Source organism: Hippopotamus amphibius, chromosome 6, assembly GCF_030028045.1.
Source record: "Hippopotamus amphibius kiboko isolate mHipAmp2 chromosome 6, mHipAmp2.hap2, whole genome shotgun sequence".
NCBI lineage: Eukaryota > Metazoa > Chordata > Mammalia > Artiodactyla > Hippopotamidae > Hippopotamus > Hippopotamus amphibius.
The window spans coordinates 89,196,431-89,220,518 of NC_080191.1; the positions used below are offsets into that span (position 1 = coordinate 89,196,431).

General features: G+C 34.2%; 1 protein-coding gene across 1 annotated transcript in view; it reads left to right on the forward strand.

The window, feature by feature from the left end:
- EYS (eyes shut homolog) overlaps window positions 1–24,088 on the forward strand; it is a 1,676,468-nt gene that overhangs the window by 111,236 nt on the left and 1,541,144 nt on the right. Inside the window, exon 6 of the mRNA XM_057737776.1 lies at window positions 21,608–21,773. Within this exon, the coding sequence (XP_057593759.1) occupies window positions 21,608–21,773 (166 nt within the window). The remainder of the gene's footprint in view (window positions 1–21,607; window positions 21,774–24,088) is intronic.

Sequence of the window (24,088 nt, forward strand, 5' to 3'; positions counted from 1 at the left end):
CTTGACAGGGAAGTTGACTCCTGCCTAAAATAGTTTTTGACAGAGAATAGCATCCTCACACTAGGTTTTAGCTTTTAAGACTTTGTCATTAGTTTATGTCACTTCTTTATTCTAGTTCTTCAATGTATTTTAATCATTTGAATCACTGTCATTTTAAATAAGGAAACCAAAACAATATGTTTTGACTTGGAAGAAATTTTTCAAAGAACACAAGAAAAAAATCTTTCCTAGGTTTCATGTTTAAGCAATTTTCAGATGGTTTTATTGCCCTAAGATTGTTAGTTACAAAAAGTGTTAGAAACTTTTTGATGATCAGACTCACATGGTATTTATGATCTGGGTCCTCTTGACTTTGCTGTCATAAAGCAGCAAAAAAGCAACAAATGTTTCCAACTTAAAAGGATTAATAGAAATTAAAGTTACCACACAGCTTTCATTATTTGTCAAGAACTTTGTGTACAGGAAGTTTACAGGTGTCTTAACAGTAGTTCTAGGGCAAAAATAGAAATACTCAGGAATTAGTGTTTATGTTCATGTCACACCTACATGCAGTTGTAAATGAATTGGTTTATGAGTAGTACTTTGTAATTCCACATTTTCTATTTATTAATTATAATAATTAGTACTAACTATATACTAGGAAGAAATTTAAGATGGATTTAAGTTATGAATATATTCAAAAACTTCTCTCACACTTTAAAAATTTGACAATTTTTTTCATACCATTATCCACTTGTAAGAGAAAGAATGGGGAAGTTACAAGTGTATATTTTATCACTTTCTTGCTCATTTTCAGCACAATTTTTATATCAAGTGAAAAAGTAAATTAAAACACCTTTATAAGAAATGACAGCTTAATTCATCTAAATTAGTGCAATTTCTGTGAATGGTTGAAATTCTCATATTTAAAAGAAATGAATGTAAATACTTTAAATGCCTCAGAGAAACTAAAAGTGCCAAAATGTCTTCATTAATAATGAAACAGAAAAATGAATAGAAAAAACATCATGCTTGAAAACATCTTCACAATTTAAAAGTCACCTCTTAAAAATTAAGGAGAAATCACTGGTGAAACTATTTTTTTTAAAGCATAGTTATTTACAGGAATCTCATTCGTATCGTGTCTTGGATCTTTAAGATGGTTACTTTCCTCCCTAAATGCTGATGATCAGGAGTTAGTGCCATAATATCTACAAGCAGGTGCATCTGACACAGACTTTAAATAAACTGAAGGCATAATTTACATGAATAGCTTCTGGGAACCTAGCATGTGGTTGGCTGAATAATGACACCACAAATATGCCCTTGTCCTAATCCCAAGCACCTACAAATGTTATCTTATATGGAAAAAGAGACTTTGAAGGTGTGGTTGAGACAAGGATCATGATATGAGGAGAGTACCCTAGATTATCCAGATGGGCCTGATTTAGTCACAAAGCCCTCTTATACAAAGGCTATAGAAGGAGTCAGGAACAGAGAAAGTGATGTGATGACAGATGCATAAATTTGAGTGATGCTCTTTGAAGATGCAGGAAGAGTCCACAGGCCAAGGAATATAGGTGACCACTAGCTGCTAAAAAAGTCATGGAAACAGTCTCCTGTTGTTGCTGAAACTCAACCTCTGTTCACCAGTGCCAACTAGAAATGCAGAGAGAGAGTTTTGGGTGAAGAAGAAATCAATAGTTTTATTGTTTTGCCAGGGAAAGGGGGCCACAGTGGGATAATGCCCTCAAGACTGTGTGCCCTGCCATGGAGGAGGTCATGAGGAGTCTTATAGTGTTCAAGGAGCAGGGCATGGTCAGCTAGTGGACATTCTTCTGATTGGTTGGTGGTGAGATAGATGGGAGCTGGTAATATCAGCCTTCTGATTCCAACCAGTCTGGGGTCTCCGTGCTGGTGAGCAACAGTTAACTTCTTCCACCTGGTGGGGGTTTTAGTATCTGCAAAACAGCTCAAATACATGGCTCAGACTATTATCTATAGTCCTTGAGGAAGAACTAAAGGTCCTTGACTTTGTTTAATGGCTAAAATATTATTTTGTCCCACTTGACTATTTTCCTTTCTTTCTGCATTATGTCAGTTCTCTGATTAAATGTATTCTTTTACCTAAGATTTTCTACAGACAAAAGGCAGATGGAGGACAAGGGTGGGGGTCTATTCTGGGAAGGCCTCATAGGATCCTGTTCAGTTACATCCTCAGTGCCTTCCTAAACCTTGACTTGATCCCAGTAGGACAGATTTCAGATATCTGACCTCCAGAAATATGAAAGAGTAAATATTCTAAATTACTTAGGTTATAGTAATTTACTACAGCAGCAACAGGAGATAAATACACAAAGATTTCAAGAAAACTTGTTTTAAACACAAAAATAAATGTGCTAGCTGAAAATGATTAGAGAAACTCTCTAACTGAGCCATAGTCCCTCAAGTTCAAGTTTATTAATTAGTGTACCTGTGATGAAGGATTGTTTCCTCAGACTGCAGAGAGAGAAAGGGAAGGAGGGAGAGAGAGATACATCCACAGAAACTTAAGCATATTTAAGCAGACTAAAATATATTAAGTGTATTTCCTAACTCCTTTCCTCAGTGCTTCATAATCTTTCTGACATAATCCATGATTGGACAGAAAAAGGAAGAATTGGGCAGAATGATTGGGCAGTAAGGGAGTAAGTATTGCAAGTAGACTGATGGCTACTATAGAAATGTTGTAGATACTGAAAGAATAGGGGTGACAGTATTTTGTTGGTTGTTGCCATTATATTTTGAATAACTTTGCTATTAGCAAATCTGGAGAAGTGTCCAATCATTCTTGCATCTGTTATGAGCACAAGAAAGGAATTTACTTAACTGATTCTTTGTCAATAACCAAATTTCCTCAGCCAGGTAGTCACCTGAATCCTAACTCCATTTATTTTCCTAGCTGCCCTTCACAAAGTAAGTATGTCCTTTTGCAAGCAATTTGTCTCAACTCACAAAAATTCCTTCTGACAATATGCTGATGACTGGAACTCTTAAAATCAGGTGCAAATTTTAATTACATAGTTGTTCTCAAAAGACGTGATATAACCTATTTAAATTTTCATGCAAAGAAATCATACTCATTCCATTTGAAGAGTGAATCAGTAAACGTAAAATAAATTTGTTTTAAAATTTAGATTCCTCCCTTCTTTTTACTCCACAATATTCCAATAGGCCAATCATTTACTTTTAATACATGTTTTCTGTCTCTTAAGTAATGATGTTACGAGCTCAGTGGTGTCATCCAGAATGAGTGAGCTAAACTTTAAATGACCCTAGTTGACCCAGAGGAGAACATTCTTCTTGTATTTCCTCATTAAACCTCCTAATATAAAAAGTAGATAAAAGAAACACCTGAAGGGGATATAAAGTTACCTAGAATCTCCCCCAAAGAGAAGGTTGCCATGATGAATTTGGGAATTTTTAATATGGTTCAACTTGGGATCTTTTATGAGGGCTGAGAGTTAAAGCTATCTCTTAAACTCATGTCCAGCAATGAAGTGGGCTATTTCAGCTCCTGCCAAATTACCATATTTTAAAGTTTTATTCATTTTGTATTTCAGTAGTATTAATCTAGCATATCTGTAATTGTTTTATGTGTAATGATTGATCAAATTGATTTTTAAATATTTCTCATGTAATAAAATTTTCTGATCACTCTTAAAAATTTATTTGTAAATAATATCACTTAACCAAATGTCTAAGTCTAAAAAGTTTGCTTTTGAAAGACTGCCTCAGTATGTCTACTACAATTTGAAACAAAAATAAGTGAAAACAATAAATTGATTATGTTTTGAGCCAAAATATGAGGAAAATCATATGTTACTCCAATGGCAATTTATTAGAAGGGATACTCAAAGGTTGTAGAGGTGTATACAAACAGAAAACATAATTCCTGTGATGTTATAAGAAATCATTTAAAAACTTGACTTAGAAATTTTGAGTTCACTTAGAAAAGCAAGTTTAACATTTAAGTTTCTGGATGTAAAAATTGAAATCAGTGAGGTAAAGACTGAGTATTCAAATATATTACTGATCTTTTAGGGAAATATATTGTTAGATACATAATTTTACAGATGGGAAAGATATTTAACACAAATGTTACATTTAAATATTTAGGCAAATATTAAAATGCAACAGAGATGAGTTGAAATAATTTAACAAAATGCTAAAAACACCTTGATTTTTCGCATTAAAGCATATGAATGATTAAATATTAATTGTTTTCAACTACTTAAGCAAGTAAAAAAGGATATTTGAGTCACTGAGCTTGTTAAGTATGTACTCTTCCTGGGATGGCAATCTTATCAGAAATGTCTCACTTTGCCATGAAAAGTAGTGTCAGTTAAAAAATTGAAAATGCTGTGGAAACAAATGACGTACTTTTAAAGGAAATGAGAGATTGTTCTTTCTCCAGAAGAGGTGAAATTTAACTATAACAAAAGAAAAAGCATAGAGTAAATATATTATCTTGAAAATAAAACTGAAGCTATCTAATAAATTATTTTATTTAATGTTATACCACTATTGCAAGAAGTTTACACTGGAAAGTTTAATAAGGATATTGGATTTCCACACTCACTTTTTAGGTCATAAATAAGACAAATGAATGTTATCTAGCCTATGGGAAAAAATGAAGATATCCATTGAAAAAAGGGAAAGAGTTTTAAGATTATTGCAAATGGTAAAGGTAATCATTTCTCTTCTCTCTAAGACTATCAAATACATTTCTGAAATTGAACAATATTTGTCATTCAAAGATATAAAATATATGAGAGACAACCACTGAGTTTAGTATCATGGTAAAGACATTTTTAGACTGGCAGCCAGAAGTTGATTTAGATTGAAGACATTCAGAACTATTTAATACTTTTTTTGAGACTGATTTTTTTTTTTTTTTTAATTTTTTTATTTTTGGGGGTACACCGGGTTCAATCAACTGTTTTTATACACATATCCCCATATTCCCTCCCTTCCTTGACGCCCCCCCCCTCGAGTCCCCCCCACCCTCCCTGCCCCAGTCCTCTAAGGCATCTTCCATCCTTGAGTTGGGCTCCCTTTGTTATACAACAACTTCCCACTGACTATTTTACAGTTGGTAGTATATATATGTCTGTGCTACTCTCTTGCTTCTTCACAGTTTCCCCTTCACCCCCCGCCCCCTCCCATACCTCGAGTTCTCCAGTCCATTCTCTGTATCTGCTTCCTTGTTCTTGTCACTGAGTTCATCAGTACCATTTTTAGATTCCGTATATGTGAGTTAGCATACAATATTTGTCCTTCTCTTTCTGACTTACTTCACTATGTATGACAGATTGTAGTTCTATCCACCTCATTACATATAGCTCCATCTCATCCCTTTTTATAGCTGAGTAATATTCCATTGTATATATATGCCACATCTTCTGTATCCATTCATTTGTTGATGGGCATTTAGGTTGCTTCCATGTCCTGGCTATTGTAAATAGTGCTGCAATAAACATGATGGTACAAGTTTCTTTTGGGATTATGGTTTTCTTTGGGTATATGCCCAGGAGTGGGATGACTGGATCATATGGTAGTTCTATTTGTAGTTTTTTAAGGAACCTCCAAATGGTTTTCCATAGTGGCTGTACCAACTTACAGTCCCACCAACAGTGCAGGAGAGTTCCCTTTTCTCCACACCCTCTCCAACATTTGCTGTTTCCAGACTTTGTGATGATGGCCATTCTGATTGGTGTGAGGTGATACCTCATTGTGGCTTTGACTTGCATTTCTCTGATGATTAATGATGTTGAGCATCTTTTCATGTGTTTGTTGGCCATCTGTATGTCTTCTTTGGAGAAATGTCTGTTTAGGTCTTCTGCCCATTTGTGGATTGGGTTATTTGCTTTTTTGGTATGAAACTGCATGAGCTGCTTGTATATTTTGGAGGTTAATCCTTTGTCCATTGTTTCATAGGCAACTATTTTTTCCCATTCTGAGGGTTGCCTTCTAGTCTTGTTTATGGTTTCTTTTGCTGTGCAAAAGCTTTTAAGTTTCATGAGGTCCCATTTGTTTATTCTTGATTTTATGTCCATGATTCTAGGAGGTGGGTCAGAAAGGATGTTGCTTTGATGTATGTCATAGAGTGTTCTGCCTATGTTTTCCTCTAGGAGTTTTATAGTGTCTGGCCTTACATGTAGGTCTTTAATCCATTTGCAGTTTATTTTTGTGTATGGTGTTAGGAAGTGTTCTAATTTCATTCTCTTACATGTAGCTGTCCAATTTACCCAGCACCACTTATTGAAGAGGCTGTCATTTTTCCATTGTATATTCGTGCCTCCTTTGTCAAAGATAAGGTGCCCATATGTGTTCTCTATTCTATTCCATTGGTCTTCCTTTCTATTTTTGTGCCAGTACCATACTGCCTTGATCACTATGGCCTTGTAGTATAGTTTGAAGTGAGGAAGACTGATTCCACCAACTCCATTTTTCCTTCTCAAGATTGCTTTGGCTATTCGGGGTCTTTTGCGTTTCCATACAAATCGTAAGATTTCTTGCTCTAGTTCTCTGAAAAATGCCATTGGTAATTTGATCAGGATTGCATTGATCTGTAAATTGCTTTGGGTAGTACAGTCATTTTCAGGATGTTGATTCTTCCAATCCAGGAATATGGTATGTCCCTCCATCTGTTTGTGTCATCTTTGATTTCTTTCATCAGTGTCTTAAAGTTTTCTGCATACAGATCTTTTGCCTCCTTAGGCAGGTTTATTCCTAGGTATTTTATTCTTTCTGTTGCAATGGTGAATGGGAGAGTTTCCTTAATTTCTCTTTCTGCTCTTCCGTTGTTAGTGTATAGGAATGCAAGAGATTTCTGTGCATTAATTTTGTATCCTGCTACTTTACTAAACTCATCAATTAGTGCTAGCAGTTTTCTGGTAGAGTCTTTCGGGTTTTCAATGCATAGTATCATGTCATCTGCAAAGAGGGACAATTTTACTTCTTCTTTTCCAATTTGGATTCCTTTTATTTCTCTTTCTTCTCTGATTGTTGTGGGTAAAACTTCCAAAATTATTTTGAATAATAGTGGTGAGAGTGGACACCCTTGTCTTGTTCCTATTCTAAGAGGGAACTCTTTCAGTTTTTCCCCATTGAGAACGATGTTGGTTTTTGGTTTCTCATATATGGCTTTGATTATGTTGAGGTAATTTCCTTCTATGCCCATTTTCTGGAGAGCTTTTATCATAAATGGATGTTGAACTTTGTCAAAAACTTTTTCTGCATTTATTGAGATGATCACATGGTTTTTTTCCTTCAATTTGTTGATGTGGTGTATCACATTGATTGATTTGTGTTTATTGAAGAATCCTTGCATCCCAGGGATAAACCCCACTTGATCATGGTGTATGATTTTTTTAATGTGCTGTTGGAGTCTGTTAGCTAGTATTTTGTTGAGGATTTTTGCATCTATATTCATCAGGGATATTGGTCTGTAGTTTTCTTTTTTTCTGACATTTTTGCCTGGTTTTGGTATCAGGGTGATGGTGGCCTCGTAGAATGAGTTTGGGAGCATTCCGCCTTCTGCAATATTTTGAAAGAGTTTGAGAAGGATAGGTGTTAACTCTTCTTTAAATGTTTGATAGAATTCGTCCGTGAATCCGTCTGGTCCTGGGCTTTTGTGTGTTGGTAGATTTTTAATCACTGCCTCAATTTCCATACTTGTGATTGGTCTGTTCATAGTTTCTATTTCTTCCTGGTTCAGTCTTGGAAGATTGTATTTTTCTAAGAATGTATCCATTTCTTCCAGGTTATCCAATTGATTGGCATATAGTTGCTTGTAGTAGTCTCTCATGATGTTTTGTATTTCTGAGGTGTCCATTGTTACTTCTCCTTTTTCATTTCTAATTCTGTTGATTTGCATCTTCTCCCTTTTTTTCTTGATGAGTCTGGCTAATGGTTTATCAATTTTGTTAATCTTCTCAAAGAACCAGCTTTTAGTTTTATTAATTTTTGCTATGGCTTCCTTCCTTTCATTTTCATTTATTTCTGATCTGATCTTTATGATTTCTTTCCTTCTGCTCACTTTGGGGTTTCTTTGTTCTTCTTTTTCTAATTGTTTTAGGTGTAAGGTTAGGTTGTTTATTCAAAAATTTTCTTGTTTCTTAAGGTAGGGCTGCATTGCTATAAACTTCCCTCTTAGAACTGCTTTTGCTGCATTCCATAGATTTTGTGTTGTTGTGTTTTCATTGTCATTTGTTTCTAGATATTTTTTGATTTCCTCTTTGATTTCTTTAGTGATTTCTTGGTTGTTTAAGAGTGAATTGTTTAGCCTCCATGTGTTTGTCTTTTTTGCAGTTTTTTTCCTGTAATTGATATCTAGTCTCATGGCATTGTGGTCTGAGAAGATGCTTGATATGATTTCAATTTTCTTGAATTTGCCGAGATTTGATTTGTGACCCAAGATGTGATCTATCCTGGAAAATGTTCCGTGTGCACTTGAGAAGAAAGTGTAGTCTGTCATTTTTGGATGGAATGTCCTATAAATATCAATTAAGTTGAGATGGTCTAATGTGTCATTTAAAGCTTGTGTGTCTTTATTATTTTCTATTTGGATGATCTGTCCATTGATGTAAGTGGGGTGTTCAAGTCTCCCTCTGTTATTGTGTTACTGTCGATGTCCCCTTTTATAGCTGTTAGCATTTGCCTTATGTATCAAGGTGCTCCTATATTGGGGGCATAGATATTTACCATTGTGATATGTTCTTCTTGAATGGATCCCTTGATCATTATGTAGTGTCCTTCCTTGTCTCTTTTGATAGTCTTTACTTTCAACTCTAATGTGTCTGATATGAGTATTGCTACTCCAGCTTTCTTTTGACTTCCATTTGCATGGAATATCTTTTTCCATCCCTTTCCTTTCAGTCTATATGTATCCCTTGGTCTGAAGTGAGTTTCTTGTAGGCAGCATAGAGAAGGGTCTTGCTTTTGTATCCATTCAGCCAGTCTGTGTCTTTTGGTTGGAGCATTTAATCCATTTATATTTAAGGTGATTATTGACATATGTGGTCCAGTTACCATTTTCTGAATTGTTTTGGGTTTGTATTTGTAGGTCTTTTCCTTTTCTTGTGTTTCCTACTTAGAGAAGTTCCTTTAGCACTTGTTGTAAGGCTGGTTTGGTGGTGCTGAATTCTCTTAACTTTTGCTTGTCTGGAAAGCTTTTGATTTCTCCCTCAAATCTGGATGAGATTCCTGCTGGGTAGAGTATTCTTGGCTGTAGGTTTCTCTCTTTCAGGACTTTCAGTATATCCTGCCATTCCCTTCTGGCCTGCAGAGTTTCTGTAGAAAGCTCAGCTGTTATCCTGATGGGTTTTCCCTTATATGTTGTTTGTTGCTTTTCTCTTGCTGCTTTTAATATTTTTTTTTCTTTGCGTTTAATTGTCGTTAGTTTGATTAATATGTGTCTTGGTGTATTTCTCCTTGGGTTTATTCTGTATGGGACTCTCTGTGCTTCTTGGACTTGGTGAATTATTTCCTTTCCCATGTTGGGGAAGTTTTCCACTAGAACCTCTTCAAATATTTTCTCAGACCCTTTCTTGTTTTCTTCTTCTTCTGGGATGCCTATAATTCTAATGTTGGTGTGCTTAATGCTATCACTGAGGTCTCTGAGACTGCCTTCTACTCTTTTTATTCTTTTTTTCTTTTTTCTGCTCTGTGGCAGTTATTTCCCTCATTCTATCTTCCAACTCACTTATTCATTCTTCTGCCTCAGTCATTCTTCTGGTTATAGCATCTAGAGTATTTTTAATTTCAATTATTTTGTTATCTATTGCTGTTTGTTTTTCTGAGTTCTTATGAACTGTTTCTTGTACTTTCTCTATTTTGTTACCAAGATTTTGTATCATTTTTACTATCATCACTCTGAATTCTTTTTCAGGCATTTTTCCTATTTCCTCCTCATTTATTTGGTCTTGTGGGTTTTTTTTCCTGCTCCTTTGCCTGCATGGTGTTTCTTTGTTTCCTCATGGTTGTCCAGACTTTTGGGGTTGCTTGTCCTGGCATTAGAGGTGTTTATAGAAGACTGTCCAAGTCTTAGACTAATGTTAATATATCTGTTTCCTTAGAGTCTCAGCTGTAAGTGTCCTTCTACTTGCCTTGGGTTTTTTTTTGTATTATTCTGTGGCCAGCAGAGCTTCCTTTATTGTTTGTCTGTAAGTGTCAGTGTGTGGGGAGGGATAGGGTACAATAGTGGCTCCTTACCCTGGAAGTGAGTGAGCAGTGGCCTACTGTTGTTTCAGTCGGACTTGGTGGTGCCTGTTGCAGAGGGACACAGGTGGCTGAGGTGTAAACAGAAAATCTCAGAGTTGGGCCTCTCTGGGGTTTTTTCTTTTTCCTCTGCAGCCTCCCTGCTGCCAGTGTTTCAAGGGGTTTTAATCCAGCCCCACCCGAGTGCCTGAGGGTACTTGCTATCCCTGAGCGCTGTAGGTGGCCCACAGGGCATCTCTCCACTGCCTGTTTCAGAGGCATTGAAAGAGAGAGAGAGGCTATGCCCACAGCTCCTCCCCCCACCCATGAGCCTGCAGCATCCAAATGCCATTATGGCTGGGCAGCTCTCAGGGACAGCACTCCTCGCCGCGGACCTCTTCCCTCCTGTCCTCTCGGTCTGTCACCTTACTGGCAACAATGTTTCTCACCCTGAACCAGCTCTCTGGTTCCCACGCTCCCACTCCCGGACCCTCTCTTCAGCTGTGAATTGATGTCTCAGTCCGGGAATGCTGAGCTGTGGTGCGGACCCTCCCTATGTTTCTCGCTCCCTCCGGTCTGCCACAGCTCTGCCACTTCACCCTCTTTGAGCCTTCGTAGATGCCTCCCTACTGGTTATGTTGGGCTCCTTGTGGTCCTTTCTGGTGTCTGAGGTCGTCTGCTGGTGTTCAGTTGGTTCTCTGTGAGAATTATCGCGTCTTTTGGTGCATTCCCAATGCATCTGTGGAGAGGGATGCATTCCACGTCCCTCTACTTCACCGCCATATTTTTCTCTTATATTTTAATATAAAATATATTATATATAAGTAAAATATAATATAACATAATATAATATATATAACATATTTTAACATGTTATTTTATATTATATGTATATAGGTATATGTGTAATATATTATTGTATTGTTATATGTCTAATATGTTCCACATTACATAATATATATTATATGATACATACATTACATCATATAATTATATAATCTATATTATACAGTATTATTAATATTGATTATTGTACGTAAATATGCAATATATTATCATTGCATATAAAATACAATTATATAGCATATATTAAATATAAGTAATAAATTACATGCTATTATATATAATATACATTATATTTTATTATATATATACATATAATAGTAAAGTATTGTATTGTAATAATAAGATATGCAAACATACAATGGATATAACATTATATGATTATATATTATTAATATAAATATTAAATCATCATATATACTATTATGTAATTTGTTATGTATTATATAATTTTGTGTTATTTGAAGTTATATGTAAGATAATATAATATTCACTATGTATTATTATTTATATGTAATATATACTATATATATTATATACATCCTTATTATAGTTGAATAACATATATGTGTGTGTATTATTCCACATCATCTCTGTCCATTCACCCATCAATGGACACTTCAGTTGCTTCCATATTTTGGCTGTTGTAAAATAATGTTGCAATGGATGTTGGTGTATACATATCTCTTTGAGATAGTTACTTTGTTTCCTTTATATATATACCCAGAAATGAGATTGCATGCTAATATGGTGGTTGTATTTTTAATTTTTTTAGGAAATTTCATTCTGTTTTCCATAGTTGCTGTACAAATTTACGTTCCCACCCACAGTATACAAGGGCTCCCTTTTCTTCGCATCCTCACAGACATAATCTTGTTGTGGTTTTGATTTGCATTTCCCTGGTGATTAGTGATGCTGAGAACTTTTTCATGTACCTAATAGCCATTTGAATATCTTCCTTGGAACATCTTCAGGTAACTTTTTTATTTTTAAAATTTGATTTTTTTTTTTAGGTATTGATTTGTATGAGTTCTTTATATATTTTGGATATTAGCCTTTTATCAGATACATCCTTTGGAAACATTTTTTCCCATTTCTAAGAAAAACTTTTTTTTTTTTGTTTAATGTTTCCTTTGCTGTGCAGAAGCTTTTTTTGTTTGATGTAGTCTTACCTGTTTACTTTTGCTTTTGTTACTGTTCACTTGGGATCATATGTATGAAATCATTGCCAAGATCAATATCAAGCAGATTTTTACCTATATTTTCTTCTAGGAGTTTTTGCTTGTTTGTTTGTTATTTTAGGCCATATTTAAATATTTAATTTATTTCAAGTTAAGTTCTATGAATGGTAAATACAGGGGCCCAATTTCATTCTTTTGCACATGAATATCCAATTTTCCCAACATGATTTATTGAAGAGACTATCTTTCCCTCCTGAATATTCTTGGCTCCCTTTTCACCTATTAGTTAACCATATATGCATGGGTTTATTTCTGTGATCTCAATTTTGTTCCATTGGTCTGTCTGTTTTTAAACCATTATCATACTGTTTTGAGTACTATACTTTGTAGTATAATTTGAAATCATGAACTGTTATGCTTCCAGTTCTATTCTTCTTTCTTAGGATTGCTTTGTCTATTTGGGGTCTTTTGTTGTTCCATACAAAGTTTAGGACTCTTTTACTATTTCTACAAAAAAAAAAAGCCCTTGAAATCTTCGTAAAGATTGCATTGACTCCATAGATGGCTTCGAGTAGTATTGGTATTTTAATAATATTAATTCTCCAATCCATGAGCACAGGATATATTTCCACTTACTTGTGTCTTTTTATTTTTATTTTTTATTTACTTATTTATTGGCTGTGTTGGGTCATTGTTGCTGCACTCTGGCTTTCCCTAGTTACAACAAGCAGGAGCTGCTCTCCTTTGAAGTGTGCAGGCTTCTAATTGTGGTGGCTTCTCTTGTTGCAGAGCATGGGCTCTAGGCACATGAGCTTTGGTAATTGTGTCACACAGACTCAGTTGCTCTGTGGCATGTGGGATCTTCCTGGCCCAGGGATCAAACCCATGTTCCCTGCATTGGCAGGCAGATTCTTAACCACTGTGCCACCAGGGAAGTCTACTTGTATCTTTTTAAATTTTTCTCATCAATGTATTATAGTTTGCAGCATACAGATATTTGACCTCCTGGTTAAACTTATTCCTAAGTTTTTAATAATTTTTGATGCTGTTGTAAATGGGATCTTCTTTATTAGTTATTATAATTTATTGTCAGTGTATAGAAACACAACAGATTTTTGTGTGCTGATTTTGTGTCCTGAAACTTTAATAAATTTTGTTATTATTTCTAACAGTATTTTGGTGGGGTCTTTAGGATTTCCTTTACATAATATCATGTTGTATGCAAAAGGATACAATTTTACTTCTTCCTTTCCAATTTAGATGAGTCTAATTTAGTTTCCTTCCATTATTCTCTGGCTAGAACTACCAGTAGTATTTTGAATAAGAGTGTTGAAAGTTGGCACCTTTGTCTTCCTTCTGATTTTAGAGGAAAACTTCCAACCTTTCACTATTGAGTTTGATATAAGCTGTGTGCTCATCATATATGGTCTTTATTGTGTTGAGGTACATTTCTTGTATACACAATTTATTGGAAATTTTTACCACAAATGAATGTTGAATTTTGACAAATTCATTTTTATGAATCTATTGAGATGACCATGTGATTTTTATCTCTCATTCTGCTAATGTGGTATATTACATTTATTGATTTACATACATTAAACCAGCAGTCCCCAACCTTTTGGCACCAGGGTCTGGTATCAGGGAAGACAATTTTTCCATGGACTAGGGTGGGGGGGGGCGTGTTTTCAGGATGATTCAAGTATGTTACATTTATTGTGCTCTTTATTTCCATTATTATTATAATGTAATATATAATGAAATAATTATACAACTCACATAATGCTGACAGGAGGCAGAGCTCAGGCAGTGATGCAAATGATGGGGAACATTTGTAAATACAGATGAAGCTTCACTTGCTAGCCCACCGCTCACCTCCTGCTATGCGACTCAGTTCCTAACAGACAACAAGTGGCTACCAGTCCATGGCCCAGGGGTTGAGGAGGCCTGCATTAAACTATCCTTATATCCCAGGGATGAATCCCACTTAATCATTGTGTATGATCTTCTAATGTGTTTTTGAATTTGATTAATTAATACTATGTAGCATCCTTGTTTTGTTTTGGTATCAGGGTGATGCTGGCCTCATAAAATGATGCTGAGAGTGTTCCCTCCTTTACTATTTTTGTGAGAGTTAGATAAGAATTGGTAATAGTTCTTTTTGTTTAGTAGAACGTGAAACTATCTAGTTTGGGAAATTTTTGTTTTGGGAAGTTTTTGATTGTTAACTCAATATCCATACTCTTTATTTTTCTGTTCAGATTATCTATTTATTCATGATTCATTCTTGGTCAATTAAATATTTCTAGGAATTTACCAATTTCTTCTAGACTCTTCAATTTGTTCAATTATTCAGTCTCCTATGATCCTTTAACTTTATTTTCAGTCATAGTGTCTCCTTTCTCATTTAATTTAATCTGAGTCCTTTTTCTTGATTAGTCTAACTAAAGTTTATGAGTTTTTTGTGTTTTATTATTTATTTATTTATTATAGGTTTCATTGGGTCTTGTTGATGTGCATAAGCTTTCTCTATTTGAACGGAGCATGGAGGCTGCTCTTTGTTGCTGCACACAAGCTTTCTCTAGTTGCGGCGAGCAGGGTCTACCATTTGTTGTGGTTCACAGGCTTTTCATTGTGATGGCTTCTATTGTTGTGGAGCCCAGGCTCACAAGCTTCAGTAGCTTTGACACTCAGGCACAGTAGCTGTGGCTCAGCAGGCTCTAGAGTGCAGGCTCAGTAGTTGTGGCACATGGGCTAGTTGTTCCATGGCACGTGGGATCTTCCCATTTGAGGGCTCAAACCCATGTCCCCTGCTTTGGCAGGTGGATTCTTGACCATTGCACCACCAGGGAAGTCCCAAGTTTTTGAGTTTTGTTTATCTTTTCAAAGAATGAAATCTTAGTTTTATTACTCTTTTATATTGTTTCTTGATTCTCTATTTTGTTTATATCTGCTCTCATCTTAATTAGTTATTTTCTTCTGCTAACTTTGTTCTTATTTCACTCTTTATTTTATAGTTCCTTGAGGCATAAAGTTAGATTTTTTAAGATTTTTCTTTTTCTTGAGTTGTGTTTTTATTGTTATACACTTTCAACTTAGACCTGCTTTTACTGCATCCTATAAGTTCTGGTATTTTGTATTTCTATTTTCATTTATTTCAGGATTTTTAAAATTTAGCTTTTGATTCCTTCTTATGATACATTGGCTGTTCTGAGTGTGTTGTTAACCTTCCACATATTTGTGGAAAACAGCTTTATTTTTCTGTTATCGATTCTAGTTTCATACTTTTATGATCAAAAGATGATTAATATAATTTCCTTCTTTTTGAATTTGGTGAAATTTGTTTTGCAGCCTAACATATGATCTATCTTAGAAAATGTTTCATGTGCACTTTGAAGAGAGTTCCTGTTATTGCATGGAATATTTTGTATATGTCTGGTAGATCCATTTGATCTAGAGTGCTATTCAAATCTACTGCTTCCCTATTGACTTTTCTGTCTAGATCTATCCATTGTTGACAGTGAGGTGTTAAAGACTCCAAGCATTATAGTATTGCTATTTATTTTTCCCTTTAGTTCTTTTTATATTTGTTTTATATATTTACTCCAGTGTTGGGTGCATAAATATTTATGAATGCTATATCATCTTGATGGATGGACTCAGTATTTACAATGACTGTCTTTGTCACTTTTGACCAATTTTTGCTTAAAGTCTATTTTGTTTGGTATACTGTAGCTACCCTTGGTTTCTTTTTGTTACCTTTTGCTTGAAATGTTTATCCCCAACTCTTCACTCTCACTGTGTGTGTGTCCTAAAAGCTAAATTTAGTCTCTTCTAGGCAGCATATCATTAGATGTTTTTGAATTTTTTCTGTGTGAATACATCATTGCTTTCTCAAAATCACTACATTTATTTAAACTAGGTAGAATAAGATATTTTACAAATAAATAAATAAAATGTCAGTGATTTTTAGTACTAATTCAAGAATGAGTGAAAAAGAAATGGTACTGCAAGGAGGGGCTGTGACATAAACCATAAAATTTCAGTTTCATAAGATTTTACACTTCAGATATTTAGTGATAATATGTCTTTAGTGTTGATTGATTAAGACTTGTACCAGTGGGGCTTCCCAGGTAGAGCGGTGGTTAAGAATCTGCCTGCTAATGTAGGGGACATGGGTTTGAGCCCTGGTCTGCAAAGATCCCATATACCACAGAGCAACTAAGCCCATGCACCACAGCTGCTGAGTCTGTGTGCTGCAACTACTGAAGCCTGCAAGCCTAGAGCCTGTGCTCTACAACAAGAGAAGCCACCACAATGAGAAACCTGTGCACCACGATGAAGAGTAACACCTGCTTGCCACAACAAGAGAAAACCTGTGCTCAGCAACAAAGACCTAATACAGCCAAAATAAATAAATAAATAAATAAATAAATAAATAAATAAATAAATTTATAAAAAACAAAAACTTGTACCAATAATACTTCTATTGGGGAATAAAGAAGAGACAAAAAATAAAGTAAGAAGTTTGATACCTGAATATACAGGTTTATGTACTGGCCTTGCGAGAACTGAGAAGTATGAACTTTTAAAAAAACTCATAACTGCTGTCTTTTTGAAGTATAGAACAAAATATAAAAGGACTTTCTTTATCACAGCTCTTGAAAATTCACATAAAATTAACTACACAATGATTTTGAACTTATTTGAATAATGGTAACTTACATATATGGCAAACTTCTCTCTCTCTCTCTCTCTCTCTCTCTCTCTCTCACACACACACACACACACACAGAACACTGGAAGGAAAGGGAGAGAGAATTGGTATCCCTATTATTAGTATCTTCATTATGTAAAGAAAAAAAAATTCTGTATTTTTAACACTGTTTCTAAACCCTGGTATAAATGCTTACATAGAATCATCAGGGAATACAGATGTTGCAGTGATAGGTATGAGACATGATTTGGGGATACAATTGCTTTGAAAGAGAGAAGTTTAAGATCCTTGTGCAGCACAGGAAGCAGAATATCTAAAATAAATCATTATCTTGCCCAAGGAACATAACTGTTAAAGTAAATCAACATCTAGAGTGGTTTTTAAATCCTCTTCATACTATCAATCAAAATTGTTTCCCTTTATGAAAAAGAAAAGCCTTAAGAAAGCATCATCAAATGCTTTTGGCACTTGCTATGTTAAATCAGTTGTTTAGGGCTATAAAAGTGCTATGAATATGTATTTTGTGTCAATCAAGTAAAAGTCACAAAACTGGCATTGCAAAATTTGCTCTTACTAATGTAACATATACTGACATGTGATATAAGAAATAGATTGCTTTCCTTTTTATGGACAATTTTCTTGATTCTCTTGCTTCATTTTCTTGTCATTGTGAAACTACTTCATCATTGTCTTAATTTCACTGCTTATCAAAATTATGCTTTCGCAAGCTTATGGAAGTTCAAAGTCAGTTCAAGTTTAGTTTTCTAATATATGCCAGTTAATTAGTTCACTGTCAACAATAAGATAGATGTTCACTTTCAAACAAATGTTTGTATATCCCCACTGCTGGCACCCCACTCAATTCCAAATAAATACTACAAATGCTGAATTATTTACTGTTTTTAGTTTTTTTATACAAAGCAGACAGTTACCTACAGGATAGGCTAACACTGCTCTTTTCCATGCATATTTTGTTAACAATTTATAAACACCTATAGTTTACTGCAATAAATGTAATATTACTTTTCTTACAGATGTGTGGTGAGCTATGTACTTTATAAGATTAGGGCCAACTTAATACAGTTATAGATATTTCATATTTGAAACAATACTCAACAAATGAGTTTAGTCTCACCTCTAGATAAGCAAAAATTTTGGTAAGTGAGTTAGGTAGGTTATGCTGTGGTAATCCCTCACAAACATGCATATTCACAAACACACACACACACACACACATACTCTCTCTCTCTTCAGAGGCCCAGAAAAACAGAATATCATTTTTCTCTCTCTCATCATATGTCAACTGCAGCTCTCTTCTTCATCTGCTTTCATTTCAGGAATAATATTTTTAATCAATTTGCAGTAGCCAACCATCCCTGTCTGCCTAGGACTGAGTGCCTTCATTGGACCTAGGAATTTAAAAGCTAAAAGAAAATAAGTCCCAGACAAACAAGTGAGTTGGTAACCCTAAATCCACTCTACCAGTGAAAGTGAGCCCATTTCATTTCAGGGGACTCATTTCTATTTCATGGATGAAGTTTGAAACTTACAAACTTGAAGAAGTAGGTTTGGAATGTCTGGAAGTAGATCTTCCAGACAACCACAGATTTCCTAAAAAGAAATTTGTTACTTAATCCATGAATTTAATGGGAAATAGTATTACAAATAAGGAAAAATATTAATTCCATCTATTTGTATTAATTGTGCAAAGTATTAATTTGGGAAGAATTAAAACATCAAATAAATGGTTATTTCTGTGTAAAAATTTGACTCCCCTTTGATTCAAATAAAAATTGATGGAGAAAAATTAGTATTACCATGGTACCTTGGGACACTGTGGAACTTAGGTAACTTAACGACAGAGAGGACCATTAATTCTATTGGAAACCAACGTCAGTGTAAAAAAGAGGTCACTTTAGAGCAAGTGAATTCACAAAGACACTGATTTTGTTACACAAATGATTCTGAATTGTTTACATTGTCTTTCTATTTAAGTTTATGAGAATTAATAAAATAGCATTTCAATGGGCAATAAGTATTACGCTAGTCACCATGTCCATGTGAATTCAGAATGACTAATTTCCTCCATTAATGGAATTTCAAAATTCACACGCAGAAAGTAAAGAATCAGTTTATTGAAAACCATCTTACTTGAACAAAGTAGCACTGTGCAGAAAAGTGTTTATGAATTCATGGTCAAAGTATTAAATAATTTCCACAAAAATATCATATTATTAAAGTGTTATAACTTGTTTAACATCCTCCACCATAAGATAAATATTGCTTAGGAGTAGCATCTGGAAATATGGTTCTTTCAATAAACTAACATTCATCCACCAAAATGCAAATCCACCTCTTCTAATGAAAAAGAAGAGCTGTACTGTATCTTCATGTTTTATATTTTTACTTGGCTGCTAGAAAGCTCAGAGCTATTCAGAGATGAAGTTTTAGTTTACTTGCCTGAAAACCTGCACTCTACAATCTCACTATTTTACTTTATTTATGTTCTATTCACTTGCTTTCATTTATTTTCTTATTGTTGCTGTGGAGTGTGTGTGTTAGTATGAATTCTCACATGAACACACAAGTCATGACTGAGATCACCTTCAGAACAGACGTATGTTGTGATACTTCCTCACCATTACATATGGTCTAATGAAATAAATTGCTAACACTCAGGTTGCTGCCAGACACAATTTATTGTGTGGCAATAATCTATGTATGATAATAAAGTCTCCAATTTCATATCCCAAATAAATTCCTGTAAACCCAAACTTTGTTTAAAGACAAGAAACCTTCACAGAGTCCTCATTCAGGGTAGAAGGGTCTAATGACAGATAAATTGCTCTGGCTTTCCTTGAAAACTATTATGGGGAACTTTGGGGTTTTTTATTCAGCTAAAGGCTAGTCCTATTTTGTCTCCAAGTAACATTCAAACTAGCAAGATGAATACCATAGCAGCCTTGTGAGCAAGGATCCATGTTATTCCTATCATTTTGCTTGGCATCTGTCATCATTAGCTGACTCCTAATTTTTAGTGGTCCACCTCCCCCCAGAGTTATTGCAGAAGATAATAACTCTTATTTCTAAATGGGCCCCTCATTCCTGAGCTTGCCAGACAGAAGTGGGGATTATATCTATATCTATCTATATCTATATCTATATCTATATCTATATCTATATCTATATCTATATCATCTATCTATCTATCATCTATATCTATCATTCTTGGGTGCCACAGACTCTGATATTCTTAGTTTAAAACACATGCATGTGTATGCATGTGCACACACACACAAATAAAACAAAAAAAATCTAAGAGATGGCTTAGTTTAAGCTGAGTTTTGGGATTTTTTTTATGTTTTGTTTAGTTTTAAATAAAGAGATGAGTCTACTGGGTCTTAATGCAAACCATATACTACTTTGCTAAGTTTATTTTGTACACTTATGAATTCAAATGTGTTCAGCTTTCATATTTTTTATTACAATGAAGATCACAAATCCACTGACAGTGAAAATTGGTTAATACTATCTATAAACCTTAAATTCTATGTCAGTAAAAAAATGATGGGTTAAAGATTTTGGTGGTCTCAAATCTTGGAACTGTATCATATTTTTGTGTCCTCTTGGTAGTCACTCAATATAATGAAATGATAATTTTTTCAGATTATTTCTAATCTTTAGTGTTGATTTCAGTTAGGTATATGGTCATGCATTAATTTATATAAAGGCTAATACATTAAGATTCATACTTTGTGCGGCCATTGGGAATTATATTATGAATCCAGGTAGAAGACCATCATGACCTGAAACCATTAGAGCAAAGCTTGCTTAGTATAGTAATTGCATTAAAGGAAATGTCAGATGCTAGTCATTCCTGTGCCTCACGACTCAACTTTGCCTTCCCCTGCCAAATTCAGGGGGGATTTGCTTGTTGGAAACTAGGAGAAGTAGAAATGTCTTATGGTATGCTCTAAACAGAATATATAGCCATAGTCTGTCTCCAGGGCTTAAATTTATCATACTGACTTATGTCATCCTAAGACCTCAGTAAAGTAGCATTTATTAAAACTTAATGATGGCTTGAGTGTGACTTAAAATTGTTTACATTTAATTTATTTCATTGGATATAACCAGATATGAATTCTGTCTTTGAAGATACTAGAGATCACTGTAGGTAAATCATATTATTAGAAAATATGCCCTGATTATATTAAAATATTTTCAAATAACATATGTTTAAGAAACAAACTTAAACAGTACCTTGGCATTTCATTGTGTGAATTCTATTGAGGCACAGGTGTTTTAGATGATGTCTCGTAATTTATACCATGGTTATTTTTCATTTGTTAAAAAAAAACATAACCCAGCAAAGAGAAGGTAAGGAAAAACGGTAAGTTAAGGAGTGAGTTAAGGTCAAAGGAATAGGCAGTATGAACATGAACATGAGGAAAGATGATACAGAAAAAGAACTGAAAGGAATAGAAAGAATACAGGAAAAAATGGCATAAAATATGTCTCCTATAGACTTTTTTTTAAAATTGGTGGTTTTAGAATTTAGCTCTGTATTTGTACAAGCAAAAACTATATACCAAAACATATTTCAATAAAGTTTTTAATCAATTTTATTACTTCCTTTTTCTAGTATATATGCATGCCAGTGTGCACACAAAATTCATGTTGGTTTGTGAAGAACACTTACTTAGTTCATCTGTTCACCTGCTACTGGGGAGCCATCAGCCATGCTATTTGCCCAGCTGAAGTTGCTAATCCTCCTCACTTTAAGTGTGTGTGGCAATTGAAATTTACAGGTAATCCAATTAAAGTGTTGTTTTTTTTTTTAATTTGCTCAAGTCCAAAATTTACTAGGTAACTATTCATTTTAAATCACACAAAAGACTTTATATCTCAAAACACAAAATAAAGTAAAAATGAATTTAGTACTCATTCTCTGATGTGTTCCTTTAAAAGACAAACTTATGCTTAACATCTACTACATCCCATTAATTCTGCTCAGTGCAGGATATATAATGTGAAGGAAACTAGAATTATCACCTAGTCTCACAGCTCTATTTTTTTGGATGGATTTATTGGGCAAATACTCACAATGATAAATATATAATTGTAAATTAAAGTAAAATGCTCCTATAGAAACAAGCATCCTCCCATGTAAACTTATAACCAAAGAATGAGTTAAAAAAAAAAAAGAAAGAAAGAAAGAAAAGATGTGCATTTGGGAGTTCAGATAAGGTTTCTATGGTAAAATGTAACAGAGATATATAGAATGAGGCCATGGTAGAGAAGTTGGAGAAGACAGCATTCTAGACTGAGGAAAATTTGTTTTAAAAATCAGAATGTTTCAAAAGGTAGAAAGGGTTCAGTTATGCAAGACAAATAAGTTTGGGAGCTCTGTACAATATAGGGCCTATGATTAGCAATAGAATATTGTATATTTAAAATTTTTCCACGAGGACAAATCTTATGTTGAATACTCTCACCACAAAAGGAAAAAAAAATTAAAATGAAAAAACAAAAAACAGAGAGGGTGGGAGAAAATTTTTGGTGGTGATGGATAATTTTACAACACTGTGTTTATAGTTTCATGGGTGTATACTTATCTCTAAACACAGAAGATTGTATACATTAAATATCTCCAACTTTTTCTATGTCAATCAGACTCCAATAAAGCACATTAAAACAAATTTAAAAACAAACAAAGAAACCACTAAGTTAGAAGAGATCGTCCTTCGAAGTCCTAGCTGAAACTCTGAGAACAAGAGTAAAAAAGGCTTGGGAAAGAAAAGCAATGCCCAAATTAAAATGCTGAGTTAAGTTTTTAGATTTTTTTTTTTATTTTAAAAAGAATAGGAAATCCTTGTAGAGTTTGACACATTAAAAAGGAAACGATCAAGCAGAGAAATAGATTAGGAAGGAGAAAAATTGTAGCATTAGTTGCAGTCATATGGTGAGATGATGGAAGGTCCTGTTTATGGATTGTATATGAAGAGCAAGTGATTGAAGTATCAAGAGGAACCCTAGTTTTCTGGCTTTAACACTTGAAATAAAATAATTCCAACACATAGTTGATTAAATATATTACTAATTGTTTTATACAATGGCAGTTCCTATTCAAAATCTATTCTGATGAGCATAATTTGACTTTGCTCATGCAAATTGATACAGATTTTTGAAACTGAACAGTATTTCAATTAATTATTTTAAAGAATATTTCCTCTATGCATGACATTTTGGCATTATTGTTTATCAACAATCAGCAAATTAGTAGATTTGATATGTCTTTTCTTAGCCAATGGCTAATTTTATTCAACTGACAACAGCTGTACTTATAAGAGTACTATTACATTAAAACAGTGTTAAAGTAAACTAACAAATTAGCCATTTAAACAGAATACATGGTAATTTATTTCAACATGCTCATAAGATGGTGTGCTGGAGAGTTAACAACCCCTAATGACAGAAATAGATAGCGGTTCATTAAGCAAATCACACTCAAGACCAGAAGTGATGGAAGAGAGTAGTGACTTGTTGATTATATCATGTTAGTGCAAAAGGGAACTTCAGAGGCTATGCTATGGATACGTACTGTTTCACAAATCATGCAATCACACCAAACAAACCAGAACAACTGAGGCTAAGGAAGTTACCTAAAATATCTGGTCTCAGGACAGTTTGGGAATTGTGTTAGCTTAGTGGTTTTTAAACCTCGGCCACATAGTATATGCACCCAAGGCACTTTTAAAACATACTCCTGCTAGACTTACACTACAAAACAATCACACTGGAATTTTGTAGTGAGGTGGACAGAGATCTTTAAGGTTCAATTAAAATATATTTAATGTGAGAAATATACTCTAAGATTATCAGCCAAATCAGTTCATGGACTTCAGTGCCTGCATCATTTTTATACTTGATTTCCTTTTGTCTCAAAGTAGGACTAAATGCGATACACATATTCACTTAATTTTAAACATTAAACTTGTTTGAAAACTACAAATGGGTAAAGAGAACATATTTGCAACAATAAAATGCCAAATAAAATTTTTAAGAAAAATAGGGGGAGTGATAGGAAATCAAATTGCTAGGGGATAAATCATCTCTCAGCAAA